We start from the raw sequence: 18,246 nt of genomic DNA, 5'->3' as shown, positions 1-18,246 counted from the left end.
CATTCGTCCACAATCTCGAAGGTAACACCCAAATCTTCTCTGAATTTGTGGTCAATAACACCACATACACAAATGCCATAGATATAGCCAACCTGCTGGCAGATGGGTTCAGTGAAAACTCCCCCCCCTTGTCCTCCCCATCAGTAAACCAGGCAATCCCCAGCACCTGCCCCCCCCATCACCAGGGCGCAGGTCTTCAGTGCCCTGTCAAAGGCAAAAAATACAGTCTCCATGGGACCTGATAAAATCCCTGGCTGTATCCTGCATGAACTCGAGCATGAACTCTCAGCTCCATTAGGCACTCTATTCAACCAAAGCCTGAGCACTGACTTCGTCCTAGCCGAATGGTGGACAGCCACTATCATCCCTCTATACAAAGGTGGATCATCCACTGACCCAGGTAGTTATAGACCCATCAGCCTAACTTGCCTGATCTGCTAGGCCATGGAACACATTGTCATGGCTCTTTTAAATAAGGACATTGGCAACCTCCAAACGCTTGACCCCACACAGTTTGGTTTTGTCAAAGGGAGAGCATGCCTGTTAAACTTGGTTAACTTCTTTGAAACAGTCACCAAAGCTATGGACGAGGGGAAGACCATGCACACTGCCTACTTTGACCTAGCCAAAGCCTTCGACACTATTCTCCACTCGGGCATAATAGATACTCTCCCAGCTAGGCATCAACCCATATGTAGCAGATGGGTAGCTAACTGACTCACTGATAGAACCCACTCAGTCAAAATAGGGGAAGCCACATCATCAGTGTACCCCAAGGATCCATCTTGGGGCCTCTACTGTTTGGGATGTACTTTTCTGAGGTGCAAGCCAAAATCAGTAGTCTGTTGCTGACCAAGTTTGCAAATGACTGCAAGCTGGACACTGTCAAATTCCAATAGTGATGTGAACATCCTCCAAGAGAGCCTTACCCAGACTAGTGACTGGTACCAGAAGCATGGTCTAAGAGTGAATGCCAAGAAATGCATCATTATCCCCTTTGGGGAAAATAACATCCCCACTAATTATCACATTAATAACCATGTACTAAGCATGCAATCAGTCATGAGGGTCTCGGGCACCCAGGTTGATAGCAACCAGACTTTTGACTACCACATAGCCTCCATTGTATGGAAGGCTTTCTACATAGCCCCCTCATAAATAAGGATATTTCATCCAGGAATAAGCAGGTCATAACATCCCTGTACCTCCCTTATCAGACCCATTATCGAGTACAGTGCCACGTACAGCATGTACCTTGCCAAGCACATGCAGCAGCTGGAGAGATCACAGAGGTTCCTGACCAGGAAAATCCAGGGTCTCAAACACCTACCCTATACAGATAGGCTAAAAGCCCTTTCCCTCTACTGTCTCATACAGACTGCTCAGAGGTGGCCTGTGTGTGGCATACAAGGCTATCTCAGACCCAGCCTTGATGCAGTTGCTGCATATCCGCAAGTCAAACTCCGCTCGCACAACCCACATACAAGGACTGAGCAAGGCTTTGTATGTGGCCTAACATTAATAGAACTTGTTGGCGGGATAGACTTGTGTCCATCTGTGGAATAGACTCGCTCTCCAAGTCAAGTAGAGTACCTCTCTAGCTCTCTCTAAGAGGAACATGAACAACTGGATGGGAAACAGAAAATACACCCCTGGGATCCCACCTGTGCCTCTGCTGGACAGGGGAAACAGGTGCTAACTTTGTGAGAAAATGGGCAAAATTCTTGGCTAGGCTTATAAGGGCCTCCAGGCCAATAGCCTAGTATCATCCTATGAACCTATAAATTTCACAGTGGAAATTCTATTCAAGATGACCTTCATTCTCAATTACTGAGTTGTATAATGATACCTGGGTTGCAAGTAGACAAGTGTCTAAAGAAAGACTCGAAGATCAATAAACTGAAGCAAGAGATTTGGCTTTTAGACTGTAATATCAAAAAACACCCTTTCTTCAGACATGCTCTGTAGGAGCGTGTTCCTATAAAAGTACTGTGACATATATAGCTGTTAAAAAAAGAAAGAGTACACTTGCTTGAGATAGGGAGGCTTACAAGAATAACCAAACATATTTATTGAGTGACCCTAAGGGGTGTCAAGACAAAAATGAAGGGGAGTTGAATCACAATCTCTTATTAACAATGTTACTATTGCTCACACTCCTGCTGCAGATTCTGTTGAGGAATTTCCACCAATTTGTAGTAATTCAGAAGGAAGTGTCCCTTCTGTACTTGGTTCACCTTGCGGTAATGTAATAGACAATCCAGAAACTGAGGATTTTATGATGGGTTCATCAGTTGCAGTAACACCAAGACATTCCCATTATCGGCAACAGAGAGGCAGTACACAGGGGAGAAAGAAAGGCAGAGGTCAGAATCGTGGAAGGGGACATGGCCGAAGCATGCATGTATATATATATATATATATCTCCGATGCTCCATTTTTAATTTGAGTTCTTTTTTGATTAATGCTAATCATTGCAGTGTTTGTACTAAAGTTTTTTTTTTCTTTATTCCTGCACACATAGCTAATTTGGTAGATGTTTTGATTGATTTCAGATTATTTGCTAGGAAATTGAATTTACAATATACTATGACAGATGTTACTTCTAATGGTAATTCTGGTACAGCACATGTGGTTAAGAAAAAGAGCACTGTTAATCCATGTTTATCTTTCAATTTGCAGACTTTTGTGGATGTTTGTGACTGAGAAGTTAGACTGCTACTTCAAAGCAATGACAAAAAACATTGATACAATCTTACTTGTGTGGAAAGAGCTATTAGATCTGAAAAATACAAACTGCATACAGGTCATGAAAGCTGATTTAAGGCAGTGGCATAGTCATTATGGACTGATACGTATTTCCAAGTTGAACAAACATTTGCGTGATAGAACTTATGTATTTGTGAGTAAACATAAAATGTTAAATAATTTTAAGTTTAGTGATAGTTGTTTACTTGTTTCATTACGTCAGTGTTTCATTGATTTTTACACATATTTTTAAAAATGGAACAATCCTTGTATTGGTAGAATTTTTGATATATCAAAAATTCATAAAAATAATTGTGATCCTGTATTGATGACACCAATTGTTGCAGCAGCTAAAGATAACACAGAATGTTTATCAGTTTATTTAAATAAAATTTTAAACCCAATTGTACAAGATACTAATTTTTATGTTAAAAAATTCTTGGGTGCTTTTAAAAGATTTACTTGGAATATAAATATTTAGGCACTGAGACTTGTCTGGTGGCCTTAGATGTGAACTCTTAATACACCTGTATTTTACAGGCTATTGGTGTAGAATTTGTTGGGTCTTATTTAAGAAAGTTCATTAATCTTGTTAATAATTAGCACCATTTGTAAAAGTTTGGGTGTAATTTTGAGTAATACTATTTGTTTTTTACCTTTTAAAGGTAAAATATACCACCAAATCAAATGTGTGGCTATGGGTGCTAGAGTAGCCCCAGCATTTGCCAACCTGGTTATGATTTGGTGGGAACATCAGTATTCAGGGTCTTGTAATCTATTTAAATTTGTATCTTTTTACAAAAGATTTATTGATGAATTTTTATTTTATCTGGAATGGGACTGATTGCATCCTAACTTTATGAAATGGAACTCTATTAGGGGTTAGTTCATAATGTTTAGTAAAATCATTAGTACAGACTGTATTTCTTGAAGAAGCTGATGTTTTAAAGTCCATTTTCATGGAAAGAGGCTATCATAGTGATATATTTGATTGTATCATTAGTGAATTTCTGGTCAATAAATTGATAGATTCAGTCCAATTTTATTAACTGGGTTTGAATCAAAATGTTTACAGACAGGTGATAAACATTGTAGAGCCTTTCCTATTCCAATCAGCCTAGATGCTGAAAGTATTAAACATATAGCAGTTAATTGGAAGATAACTTAAGGTAATCTAAATTTGGTCAAAGTGGTAGAAGTTCCTAGATATGTGCATAAAAACTGTGAAATTTCAAATCTTGTTTTGAAAGAACTATGTTTAATAAATTGGATGTAAAAATTGGGCCATTTGGCATTTATACCCACAAAAATTGTAAAATGTATAGATTTATTTATTGTTGATCTTGTCGAAATTGTCCTTTTGAGACATCCAGATGGGGATATTTATAATAAAGGTATATTTAATTTAAATCAGTGTGAGTGGTGTATTTGGAAACTTGCCTTTCATGTGAGAACTTGTGTGTGGATTGTGGGTAAAACCACTACAGTGCTGTCACAGAGAATAAAGGAGCATAGGCTGGCTATATTAAGAGGTGATATGACTAGTACATTGGCCAAATGCAAACTTGTTTTAAAGATTTTAAAAAGTAAATTTTTTTGAGAAGATAATTATAAATTTTAATATGGGTGATATAAAAACCTGTTAGATGTCCATGAAGTAGTCCAGGAAATTAAGTGACAGCTTTGTTTAGCAGCTGACAAACTTCCTGGTCTTAATGAAACCATAAATAAAAATGTTTTAAAGTACAAAATATTTAGATATTTTAATTTTATTGATTTATATTGGGTATTTCTCTTTTACGATATTTATAATCTACTTAAGAGTGGGAGGGGCAGAGACAAAGAGACAGGAGTTTACTGTGCTTGGAGGGACTTGACTTTTCTTTTCATAGTCTCCCTCCTTTTTCACCTACAGACTTGGTGCAGTGCCTGCTAGACTGAGGCTTGTATGGGCTCATCTTTAAATGTAAGCTTAGGTTAAGAGAAAGCATACTATTGCTATGGTCGGGATTGTGCTACTGAATCCCTGTGGGTGAGCATTACAGTTCCTGGCCTCCCAATGCAGACCTTTGAAACAAGTTAGTTCCCAATATGAGCAAGTTACCATCAACTGTTCATTCTGGTAAGCATTTGAAACGTCAGGACCTGCTAGAGTGAGTCCTAAAATGCAGAGGCTGAATGGCCGAAAGAATGGACTTACATATACTATGTCTGTGATTGCCATTTCTTGAAATATTCCCTTATCTCGGAGTTATGTATATGTTTGGGAGTGCAGGAGGGTCTTGTTCTCCTTGCAAAAAGAAATTTTAAGGAAAAGAGCAATTTTCAAGATTCACTTCTGTCTGTTTTTTTGGTCTCCTTTTTTCCCCACTTTTCTGCACTCGACATTTCGAGTGCTGACATTTCATTAGGAAGCCATTCATTCCATTTTTCTCCCAATGATATGTAGAATGTCTGAACTTTTTCCCTTTGTAGCAAACCAAATCTATTTCTAGTCTGCAATAAGGATTCCAGTGCATTGAATTTGGGATATGTCCCCTCTGTAAGGATGAACTTTGTCCACCTAGAGTTTGTTTTCCCTCCCTACCAGTCAGCTACCTGGTGTTCATTCCTGAGCCTAGTTTGCTGACTTCACAAGTAATTAAGGTGCAGTGTGAGAGTAGGCATTTCTACAAGTGTTTTATATACGTATGTCATGACTCCATTTTAGACGTATCTCAGTTTCTACATTTTTGTAGATGTTCAGTAACAGGGTTGTGATTTATAAATTTACAAAGAGAAAAAGGACACTAATGAAAGACTTGCATATGTGCTTTCACACAGCCAGAATGTTGGGAAGGGAGCTATTGTGGTCACTTGCCAATATGCACCGAGACCCCTTTCCCACACTTGCGTACATACATGGACACCTACACTCTAGCATGGTACACTTTCACTGCTCCTCTGCAGTTTCTTCCCCTGAATATGTGGTATTATTTTCAGCTTGTACTACTGTCTTATGTTTGTTTCTTGATGATGTTTGTGACACTACACTTTTTGTGCAGTTTGTGCTTGATCATGTAGATTTTAAAAGCACTTTAAGATGTGATGTGCAGCTGAGCCATTTGGCAAATGTGAGTATTCATTTTTTATGTAAAGAATTTCCAGAACAGTAACTGATCCATTAGAACCACTTTTTTACTTCATTTTGGGATTTGTTTTAACCTCTTTTCTATACATCTGTAGTTCACAATGTATAGCTAAATGGAGATGGTGATAAATGAAAACCTTAATCAGAATTAGCTTATTCACTCAATTATTTTGTTTCATTTCAAGAGTTGCCTTTGGGACTCTGAATTGCGAGAACTTCGAGCAGAATGCTACATAGAACAAGGAGATTTGGGCAAAGCCATCAGTGATTTGAAAGCTAGTACAAAACTGAAAAGTGACAACACACAAGCTTTCTATAAAATCAGTCGAATCTACTATCAGCTTGGTGACCACGAGATGTCTCTCAGGCAAGTCGAGATGAAAGGTATTTGGGGAGTGGTCTGTCAGCTGTCTTAAAAAATGCAGCATAGCCACAAACAGTAAACGTTTCTTTTTTAATGTGCATACTGTAAAAAAAAAAAAAAAAAAAAAGCATTTGTAAATGGAGCTCAGTCCAGGACAGCAAACTTGAAAATTACTGTGTCATGTACATTATTTCCCAGATATTGTTTGATGTTCATCGTGCATTACAGCTGCAGTAATTACATATGGGTTTTCAGCCGGCAGGCGGTCCCTCGGTCGGCCGAATTCCAAAGTCTTGGTCCGGCGTTGGTTGTTGTCGCGTACTCTTCTGACGTCAGGAAGGCTAGAGTATAAAAGACACAGCCGACGCCATCTTCTTCAGTCTTTTTGCAGAAGCAGTTCGCAAGTGCCGGTCGGCCAGCTCCTGAATTACGAAAATTTAGAACCGAAGTCTTCATTAAAGCTAAGTACCCGTTGGAATCTTTTCTTGCCTCAGACCGATGTCAGAAAAAGTTAATAATTGTATTTCTTGTGGGAAGCAAATACTGCATAAGGATTTCCATTCCTTTGCATACCTTGTTTGGGCCCAGACCACGGCGTCTCGGGCTGCCGCTTTGTGCTACCTTCAATAAACGCACTATCAGCACTATTTTAAGCGTTTAATTATAAAATGTCGCCGGATACTCCGACTACCGCTATGTCCAGAAAGCAAGGACCGTCAGTCGAGAACTGCGGTCTCCACCGACACCACGAAACAAGCTCCACGTGGGCGGTTCTCAGTGAGACGCCTTTGCAGTCCCTGACTACCGGCGACACTCCCCCGGCGGGGTCGTCTGTACCTGAGACCGCTGGTTCTTCGGTCCTTTCCCAAACTACAACCGAAGCCCCTGCTCATGTCGAACCCACCAATGTGGATAGATCTACATCCACCCATGGTGTATTCAGGCCTTCATCTTCTTTCTCCATCAAGGCCTTTACTAAAGCCAAATCAGCCAAGCAACTTTCTAGGCCTGCCTCACAAGGCCCAAGACCTGGGCCTACGCCTAAGAAGCACATGCTTAAAATGGCTGAAGACCTGATCACTCTTATCAGAGGCTCACAGGCCCCTCCGGACAAGAGACCCAGAGTAGAGGAGGATTCTCCTCCTTCTGACCAAGAATCCATTTTATCAGAACATTCTGATGCTGAAGAACACTCTTATTCACCCTTCGTGGTTTCGGATGAAGTACAGTCTATTCCTTCTGTATCCCCATGAGGATTTTTCCTTGAAACTTTACACTCCTTGAGAGAGCACTTCCATTGGGAAGGCCAAGACTTTTCAGACTCCAAGAAAAGGCTTAGGGAATTCCTCTGGTTACCTCAGCATAGACCTTTGGCTATTCCTCCTGTTTTGGAGGTATTGGATGATGTATACTCGGTGGCCTGTCTTAATCCTGATTCTCTGCCTCCTGCACCAGTTAAGCCGGATAGGTATTACAGAGTTCCTAATTCTCATCAGTTCCTCTACAAAGGCCATAATGCAGACCCTGAAACTATTTCTCAAGGCCCTAAAGGAATTAAGGCTTCCACGGCCAAGAATCCTCTACCTGCGGAAAGGGAATCTAGATCTCTAGAAAGGTGGGGTAAGAAGGTTTACACCTCGGCCACCCTTGCCATGAGGGCCTTAAACTGCCAGTTTCATATGATTAAATATCAGCAATTTCTGTTATCACAATTAAAAACCAAAATGTCACAGCCTGAACAACCAGATTTAAAAGAGTTGCAGGATATGATGCATAGTGCTGAACAAGTGGGCAAGCACACCTTACAATGTGGTTATGATGCCCTAGAGGCCTCCAGCAGATCGGCTGCCACCGAGCAGTCATTCGCAGACATGCATGGCTAAGGGAACAAAATCTTCCAGACCAGGTGAAAGCAAAATTCTGGATGCACCTTTACATAAGGATGTTCTTTTGGTGCTAATGCTGAGGATATTTACGTAAAATGGAAGAAAAGCAAAATCTATGCAAACTGTCAAAGCTTTCTTACAGGTTCAGCCACCAAGGTTCAGCAGGAATTGGCCGTCAAAAAACTGGTCCTTTCCAACCACTGACAAGACCCAAAGAGGCAGATACAGACGGAAGGGGCAGAGGACAACCTCAAGGGTCCTACAGAGGCAGACAATGGCAATCACCAACACCAAGAGGTGGTGACGACAGTGCACAGCAGTACAGAAAACAGACTCAATGACTCCCTCATTTCCATGCCAAGCAAAATTCAACTGGCAGCACCTTTGGGAGGAAAACTGGCACTATTTGCAAACAATTGGCATATTGTCACAACAGACAAATGGATTCTGGACATAATAAACAGAGGCTACAAATTTCATTTTCACACTCTTCCAAAATGAGAGGCATGCCAAACCTACCACAAAATCAAAGGGTAGAGGCACAACTACAAATTGCAAAGCTCCTAAACATGAGGGCTATACAAAGTGTACCTACGCACTGACAAGCACAAGGTTTTTATTCAAGGCTTTTCCTGGTGCCAAGAAAGGAAGCGACTGGAGACCCATTTTGGACTTATCCATTCTCAACACATTTCTTCTCGTGCCAAAATTCAAGATGCTCACATTACAGCAACTCCTTCCCATGCTGGGCAAGGGGTTTTGGCTGGTAACATTGGACCTCAAGGAGGCATACCTGCATGTCCCAATCAGACAAAGTTGCAGAAGATACCTCAGATTTCTTGCAGGTTCAAACCACTACCAATTCTCTGCATTGCCCTTTGGCTTATCTACTGCGCCCAGAGTATTCACCAAGTGCCTGGCATCAGTGATTGCATACTGCAGACTTCAAGGGATAGAAATCTACCCTTATCTGGACGACTGCCTGATCCAAGCGGACAGCAAACACGTACTTCTGAAACATCTGGCATATGTGACACGCTTACTGCTTTCTCTGGGATACACCATCAACAAGGAGAAATCAAAGCTAACACCCTCTCAGAAAATAACCTTCCTGGGTGCCAACTTGGACACAAACACCCAGATGGCTTACCTTACAACAGAAAAACAAGGGCAACTATCTCATTACTTCAAAATGCTTGCAAAAAGTACCAGCTTACTGCAAGGAAAATCCTGCAGGCTCTGGGATTCATGGCATCTTGCATTCTTCTAATCCCATGCGCAAAGCTGCACATGAGGAAACTTCAATGGTACCTAAAAAATCTATGGTCTCAACACAGTCACAGCTTAGAAGTGGAGATTCCAATAATTCCCTGTCTTCAAAAGGAATTCATATGGTGGGCCCAAGCATGCCAAGTAAACAAAGGTCTCCCATTCTGCAAGCCTCAAGCTACACAAGTCATAACCACAGACGCCTCAGATTACGCCTGGGGAGCATATCGCCTGGGAAGGACAGGTGCATTCAGGGCAGATGGCCCCAAACAGAAAAGCACCTTCACATCAATCAAAAAGAAATGCTGGCAGTAATAAATGCAATTTCAGCGTTCAGAGAATTCCTGCATCCAGGACAACTGCTCATAAGAACAGACAACACCACAGTAATGTGGTACATAAACAAACAAGGAGGAACTCATTCATACCCCTTGTGCAGACTAACCATGACTCTTTGGAATCTAGCTCTGGAAAGACAAATGGAACTTCAGGCTCAGTACCTGCCAGGAATGGAAAACACACTGGCAGACACTCTGAGCAGGCATATGACAGACCCTCACGAATGGAAGCTACATCCACACGTATTCACAGAGATTGTTCAAGCGTGGGGAAGGCCAGACATAGACCTTTTTGCCTCCCACAAAAATCATCAATTAAAAAAGTTTTGCTCAAGGACCTTCCACCCAAAGGCTTGGAAAGTGGACACCCTTTCATTCACATGGACAACTTGGTCAGTTTATGCATTCCCACCACTACCTCTGCTGCCCAAGGTGCTTTTGAAAGTAAGAACAGACAAGCCGAGGATGATACTGATTGCTCCAGACTGGCCGAGACAACATTGGTATTCACTATTGAGAAGCCTAACACACACTCCTCCGTGGCCCCTGCCTCTAACACCTCTACTGCTGACGCAGAACAATTTCAAAACCCTACACAGTCAGCTGAAAACTCTCAGCCTAGCTGCATGGAAAATTCCTTAACTTCACATCAGACACTACTCTCCAAAGAAGTGCAGGATGTCATTTTGGAGGCCAGAAGACCATCTACAAGAAAAGCTTACTCCGCAAAATGGAAACGGTTTTGCTGTTGGAATGAAGAACGAGGGCAGGATCCTAGAAAATTAAACCTGCCTCAGATTTTACAGTACCTAGCTGAACTTTTGAGCAAGGGACTTTCATTTTCCTCAATCAAGATACATGCCTCAGCAATCTCTGCAGAATTCAATATGGATCCTCCTTTATTTTCACACCCACTCCTGCGACAGTTCCTCAGAGGGGCTAAGAACATAAGGCCTCCAAGGAAACAACCAGTGCAAGCTTGGGACCTTAACTATGTACTGGAAAAATTGACATTGCCTCCCTTTGAACCAGCTGCTTCAGCAGAATTACAATATTTGTCCTGGAAAACAGCTTTTCTCCTGGCCATCACTTCAGCTCGTAGAGTATCTGAGTTACAGGCCCTCATGGCGGTGCAGCCATTCCTCATATTCCATCAGGACAGGGTTTCCCTCTTGGACTAACCCTTCCTTTATGCCTAAAGTGGTATCTAGGGTAGCCTTAAACCAAGCCATACACCTTCCTACCTTCTACCCTAATCCTCAAAACAAAGGGGAAAGGCTGCTTCATTCTTTAGACATCCATAGGCAGCAACGTTACTACTTGGACAGAACCAAATCCTTCAGAAAATCAGATCAACTCCTAGTTTCCTATGCTGTGGGGGGTCAAGGGAAACCTGTTACTAAACAGACCATTTCCAAATGGATTGGTCACTGCATACGCTTCTGTTATTCCTATCATGGAAAGCTCGTACCTACTGGTATCAGATCACACTCCACTAGGGCCACAGCCACCTCTACAGCCTTCCTCAGAGGAGTGCCTACTAAAGATATCTTGGAGGCAGCCACTTGGAGTTCTGTACATACCTTCACAAAGCACTACCATCTGCCGTTATACTCCAGAACAAGAGCAGGTTTTGCTACTGCAGTTTTGCAGGGCATTCTAGCTCAACCCAGTTCCGTATAGTACCTACCACCCTATACATAGCTTTGGGATTCTACCCATATGTAATTACTGCAGCTGTAATGCACGATGAACATAGTACAGTTTTGTACCTACCATAAATGTAGATGTTCGAGGGCTATTACAGCTGCAGTACAGGTTTCCCACCCTCCTTCCCCACTTGGTAAGACCTTGGGGTTTGAATAACTATTCATGCCTGCTGACTGGGTTATCCTGCTATGTTTTATTTGCTTACTTTTGTGTATTACACTAATTTATGTATTGCCTTCCTTTTGGGGGCACCTGACATCTGGGGCAAGAAAGACTGAAGAAGATGGCGTCGGCTGTGTCTTTTATACTCTAGCCTTCCTGACGTCAGAAGAGTGCGACAACAACCAACGCCGGACCAAGACTTTGGAATTGTGACCGCCTGCCGGCTGAAAACCCATATGTAATTACTGCAGCTGTAATAGCCCTCGAACATCTACATTTATGGTAGGTACAAAACTGTACTTTCTTCTTGGTGGCTGCAAGTGCAGTTTAGTACTGGCATGTGCAGTACCTACATTTCACTGGTGGCTGTAAGTGCAGTTTAGTACTGGCATGTGCAGTACCTACATTTCACTGTAGGATGCAATGAAGAGGTATGATACAAAGAGGAAAATATCATGTTTAAGACAAACGACTTACCTAACTCACTGTTTCCTCTTATTTTTATTTTTATTTTTTTTTAACTTGTTTCATTCTTTCAGCATCCTTGGGTCTGTAACGTTAAACACTTTTTTCTCTGAGATGTGCCCATTTTTCATTAGTAGTACATTTTAGTGCTTTCTAATGATTTGTAAACCAAGATGCATTCTGCAGACCTGAATATAGTTTTCACAGCCTCCTGTTTCACTGTGTACAGAAAATCACTGCATAGCCTCCCTATGATTGCGTGAGTTTTCTCACGGTTCTCAGGTTTCCTTATTCCGAAGACAAACAGAGGTGGTAGATTGGACTCTCTAAACTTGCTGTATATGTAAATGTGTCTGTGTGTAGTATGAAAGAACAACTGGGACAAGGCTAGTCACCCAGCAGTGTGAACCTTGACTACAGATGATAGTCATTGTTGAAATGACACTCCAACCCCATGTGCAAAAAGTAGCAAAAAGAGGTGATGGGATGGATGGATAGACAAAACTGGCCAGTGCTTTTATACTGCACCTCATTGCAGGCCATTATTCATGGTGGTCTTTACAGAGTTATCAAAAACAAATAAAAGAGAATCGGTCTGCCCTGGGAGAGGCATAAGTACCTCTTCAGGACCATTTCTGTGAATTAATGTAAGATGATAAAGTGCAAAATTGCACGTGCTGAAGACGCTAAAAGAGAAGCTGAAAATAAAAAAAAAAATTGATCTCACCTTCCCGAGTCAAGTCTTTCCTGAAATCATGGAATAGGAAGCTTCATTATTAAGGACAGCAGCTCTTTCATGTTGTACATTTAGGTTTTTAGTACATTACAAAGCACACTTGAATTTTTCAGCTTTCCTTCTTTCTGAAGATTAATAATTTTTATCGTTCTATGCCCAACAGTGAAATTCGAGAGTGCTTGAAATTAGACCAGGATAACAAGCAGTGCTTTTCACACTACAAACAAGTGAAGAAACTTAGTAAACAGATAGAGTCTGCAGAGGAGCACATCAGGAGTGGAAGGTGAGTAGAAGAATTATTTTCTTACTGACATCAAAGTAAGTGTAAAAACATCAATTTTGCCCCTTCATTTTGCATGTGTATATTAACCATTTTGGCAGTTTCATAACATGTTCTTGTTTGTCTTTGAAATGATTGTAAAGTTTTAATTTTGCCTTGGGAGCCCCACTCCATCTCATTTGTTCTCTGCCAAAATATTTGGATCATCAGCAGCAGTAGTTGCCAGTTTTTGGTATGCATTGTACATTCCCAGTAAATGTGATTTCTTTGCCTCAGGAATTTATACTTTTGCAGTATGTGTGTCATGAATAGTGTATGAGAAATATTAGTACTGTACAGACAGGAAGCTTTACACACTTTTTTCCCTGCTTGAAACCTCCTCCATGGTGAGACTTCAAGTTAAAACTGAGTTGGTAGAACTCCGTTTGACCACCAAACCAGATAATCAGATTACATTCATAATGTAAGTATTTCATTCTTATCAGTGTGTCAGAATAAATGTTATTGGCCACTGAAGAAGAGCCACCAATACAAAACATGACAACTTTTTAAATGCCACAAACTTGCCCCCCCCCAAAAAAAATTCTCCTGGCAGAAAAATGATTCTTCCATCATAGCCAGGAAAAGTTCTCAAGAAGCCCAATTTATCATCAACAGCCATATTTTGATAGCTATGTGATACTTATCTTTTGCATCTCATCTAACCTATAGGTTACTCAGCACAGAGTGGCTATATCTTTAGTTGCCACGTTTTCAAGATCTTTCCAGAAGCTGCTTCATTTCAGGACACACAGGCACAACTGCAAGAACAGCCACCTCTTTTTGTGCCATGGTTCTGCAACCTAGTTGATCTTCTAACCCCTATGGAAATTCTCTTCCCTGAGAGAGAGAGAGAGAGAGAGAGAGAAAGAAAGGCAGGAGATCTAATTAGTTGACATTGTATTCATAAAACTGCAAAAATAGCTGCTTAATTTTGGTAGTATGTGCTTCTGTAACCAAGCTAGTCTCTGTCCCATTTAGGAGTGCATTTATCCAGGATAGAAAAGATGGGTCCATAAATAGGAGAGACTGTGTTAAGATCACACTCTTTACTCCTTGTAAATATATATGTAATATACTTCACAAAGTGGTAAAACTATATACACACTTGTGTCATGCATGAAACAGAACTGTTATCTTACTCCATGGCATTTTATTTTCCACCTTCACAGGGAGGTAAAATTTTTATTGCCATACAAAACACCATATAAATAGTATTACAACTCATTAGTAATTATATTCTTAAATATACATGCATCTGCCCATGCACACTTGTTCAAACATGGTCTTTTAAAAACAACCACATAATTATCAATCAGTAGTACAAAAGGCAGTAACTCGTTTAAGGTGAAATTGTCATATTTTAACACTCTAGATTTTAGAATAGGCTTGCTAGATATCACTTCATTAGGGCTGTTGACCACCAGTTACAACTGACTGTGTACTTCTTTGTAATCCAAAAAAGTAGCTCACTGTCTCCCCTCTTTCATTATCATAAACAAAGTTAATCCCTGTGCATATTCAAGTGTAACTTAATTTGTGGATGGGAAACAGAAAATTTACCCCAGGACTACTACTAATGGAAAGATCCAGCTCCTAAATGTTTTATCCCATTTATGGGCCCCCTCTGATTATCTGTGGTATGATCCCACTTATTCTCATTAGGGGTAATACCTCGTATATAATTATCAATCATGGGATGGGTAAGGCCAATCTGTAAACAAGTAGGATAGATTATTTCAAGCGCAGAAAGGGAAATTGGCTGGGCTTAAAATAGCCAGCAAGAGCAGCTAGTACTTACCTGTAAATCTGTAAGATATGAATGCTATACAGAATGTTGTCTGAAGTCCTGTTATATGTTGGATGAAGGTGCTTACCAGTCTGTTTTAATCAAATAATGGTCTGAAGTGCCTGTTTTTCACTTTGCATGTGTGTGTGTATAACATGAGTATATTTTGAATTATTGGATGCAGGGGCATCAAAATTAAAGTGGTAGATGCCAGTACTCTGAAATTTAACTCATCAAACAATAATGTAAACATCTGAAACAAAACCTTTCACAAAGGAAACAGGTTTGCGATTGGAACACCAAAACTTCACCACATATTCATATCAAATTTGCACCACCTTACTGATACTTGCTAACCCTAACCTCTCACTTTACCTTTCAGAAACCCTTCCTGTAGTATTACCACTAATTTGGACAGCTCAGACACACACACACACACACACACACACACACACACACACACACACAATGCCAGTGCACACACACAATACCAGTGCGCACACACACACACAATGCCAGTGCGCACACACACACACAATGCCAGTGCACACACATGCGCACACACACAATGCCAGTGCGCACACACACACAATGCCAGTGCACACACACGCACACACACACAATGCCAGTGCACACACCCACACGCCCACAATGCCAGTGCGCACACACACACACACACACACACACACACACACACACAATGCCAGTGCGCACACACACACACACACACAATGCCAGTGCACGCACACACACACACACACACACACACACACACACACACACACACACACAATGCCAGTGCGCGCACACACACACACACACACACACACACACACACACACACACACACACACACACACACAATGCCAGTGCACACACTACACTACAACTATACTGTCAGTTAAACCTACCCTAATTCTTACCCAGCTGCACTCACTGCCAAATGCTGAAAACGTCAGAATATCTAAAGGTTTTGGCATTAGTTTCCTAAACCTATACTTATCTTACCCACTACCATTCAAAGCTCCATTCATATGACATTTACAATTCCGATGACAGGAATGATTGACTGTATTTCACAGTCAATTGCCCTGTTGATCATCAGCCACATCATCACAGTGAATTACATTCTTTATCTATATATTTATCAGTGTGTGTGTGTGTGTGTGTGTGTGTGTGTGTGTGTGTGTGTAAATATATAAATGCATGTATCTGTAACTGTATCTGTGTGTGATGCACACTGTGAGACAGCAGGCAATGCACTGCACTACAATGAAGTTAACATAAACTTTAAACATGTCTTTGTTGTATCAAAGTAACACTTTAACATGTAATTTTGCTAAATGGATCTTTCAATCCTTAGAATTATTTTTAATTCTAAAACAGTCTAAGATTGTTCTGGTTTTTTACAGTAGCCCTTATCATGCTTGGAATAATTAATGTGACTGTTACCAAGAACATCTCCTGCACTGTAGCTTTTCTTTTCATTTTGCAGCTCTTGACTGTCACAATTCTTATTGTCTGGTACTCGTACACCAGAACTAATTTGTTAGGAACCTGTTTGGAGCCAATCGCCTAGCATTAGGCCAGTATCCCCTCCTCGCAGGTCCCCTTCAGAGAGGCGGTCTCGATCTCCCTCTCTATCCACCAAATCTTCCAGGACCTTATCAGATGTGGACATCGATAGAGTGGTGCAGAGACTTCTTACTGGCACTTACTTAGTACTGGCAAAATTGTTCTCTGCTCCGACCCAGTCGGCTCCAGAGCCGGTCCCTCAACCTGCATCGATACTTCCTCCTCTGAGCACATCTCAGCTTTCGGAGCCGGAGTGCTCAGCTCCGTGTGATGTCCCTAGGTCGGTTCCAACAGCCCCTCCTGGCTTATCGGTTCCGACATCAGCTTCGACCCTGTCGACACCATCCACGGGGTTCAGGACTCAGGATTCTTTGGTCGGACCCAAGGGAGAGGCTTCGGGACACCTCTCGGCTCCTAGTCTCCCTCTTGGCACTTCGACGTGGGGAAGTCTGACTTCTGTCTTGGCTTCGGAGGCTGGTCATTCTTCGGACCCGGGAAGACCAGCCTTCGAGGCCATGCGGAGCGAGCTGGCCAGGTTGTCAGCTGCATCATACGGGTCGGTCATTCTGTCCCCTACTACACCGGTGCAGGTCTCTGATCGCCATCTGTCTCTGGACAGCAGAGCCCCAAGGCCTCAAGGTACCCCCACGAGTGGTCCCCATATTTCTGAGGGCCCCTCAGAGTTTTTGCCTGAGGAGCCACCCAGAAAGAAGGTGTGCAACCCTTCGACGAGCTTCTGGATTTGGTTTGTCAAAGGGTGTGGGAAAACCCTGACTCTGTGGAACCAGTCCCTAGGAGACCCAATAAATTTTTGTCTGCTCCTCCTGATAAGGAATTTCTGTCTAAGGGAGTCCCTGTGGATGCCATGATGGTGGCAGCTGCCACCCAGAAGGAATTAGCTGAGACTTCTTCCACCGTCCATCCCCCTAACAAGGAGTCTTGGACTATGGACCGGTATGGGAAGCATACGTTTTCTTCAGCGACCTTTACCTTATGATCACTGAATTATTTATCGCACTTTACACGGCTCCAGAGAGATTTCTCTCACGGGTAACGTTTCTGAGGCGGTGGCCCAGACGGTCAATGCTCAGATGTCTACCCTCAATTCCATTGCAAACTCCTCCATGAGGCTAATCTCCTACACAGCTGAGGGAGCAAATAGGGCAGCAAGTTCAGGAGTTGCTGTTAGGAGGCAGGCCTGGATGCGCCTTTGGCATTTCGCGGAGGCCTTCAAGTCTTCATTCACTGATGCCCCTTTTGATGGTTCCTCTTTGTTCGGAACCAAAGTGAAAGACACTCTCACTAGGTGTGAGCAGGAGGGAAAAACTGTCTGCTGTAGGAGTCCATTTTTCCCTTCCCTCTAGGCCTTATCCCAAGGCCCAGAGGGGTGGCAAAATGTGGTTCAAGAAATCACAGAGGTTTTTTCCCGGTGCACAAGGTGAGCCCCCCTCCAGAGGCAGGGGAGGGGGTGTTTACTCAGGAATACGCCGCCCTAGGGGCAGAGGAGGCCCCCGCAACTCGGGAGACCACGATTCCTTTCGTGGTTCTCCCTACAACGCTGCTGATGGGAGGCCCGACTGTGCGTTTCCGGAGCCAGTCGGGGGTCGAATCTCATTGTACCAGGAGGCCTGGCAAGATATCACCCAGGACCAATGGGTTGTACGAATAATTTCCGGAGGATATGTCATTCCCTTCTCGTCAAATCCCCCTCCAATCAAGTAAATCCCGGATGTTCCACCCAGTCAAAGGGATTAC

General features: G+C 42.2%; 1 protein-coding gene across 1 annotated transcript in view; it reads left to right on the top strand.

Annotated features, from left to right (window-relative positions):
• The window catches only part of DNAJC3 (DnaJ heat shock protein family (Hsp40) member C3), a 960,700-nt gene that overhangs the window by 607,778 nt on the left and 334,676 nt on the right, over positions 1-18,246 (top strand). The window contains exons 6-7 of the mRNA XM_044072989.1: positions 6,064-6,245; positions 12,972-13,091. Of these exons, the coding sequence (XP_043928924.1) occupies positions 6,064-6,245; positions 12,972-13,091 (302 nt within the window). The remainder of the gene's footprint in view (positions 1-6,063; positions 6,246-12,971; positions 13,092-18,246) is intronic.

The sequence above is a fragment of the Protopterus annectens genome, chromosome 5.part1 (assembly GCF_019279795.1).
Source record: "Protopterus annectens isolate FY-2018-M chromosome 5.part1, PAN1.0, whole genome shotgun sequence".
NCBI classification, from domain to species: Eukaryota; Metazoa; Chordata; order Ceratodontiformes; family Protopteridae; genus Protopterus; species Protopterus annectens.
This window is presented reverse-complemented; position numbering and strand designations above follow the sequence as displayed.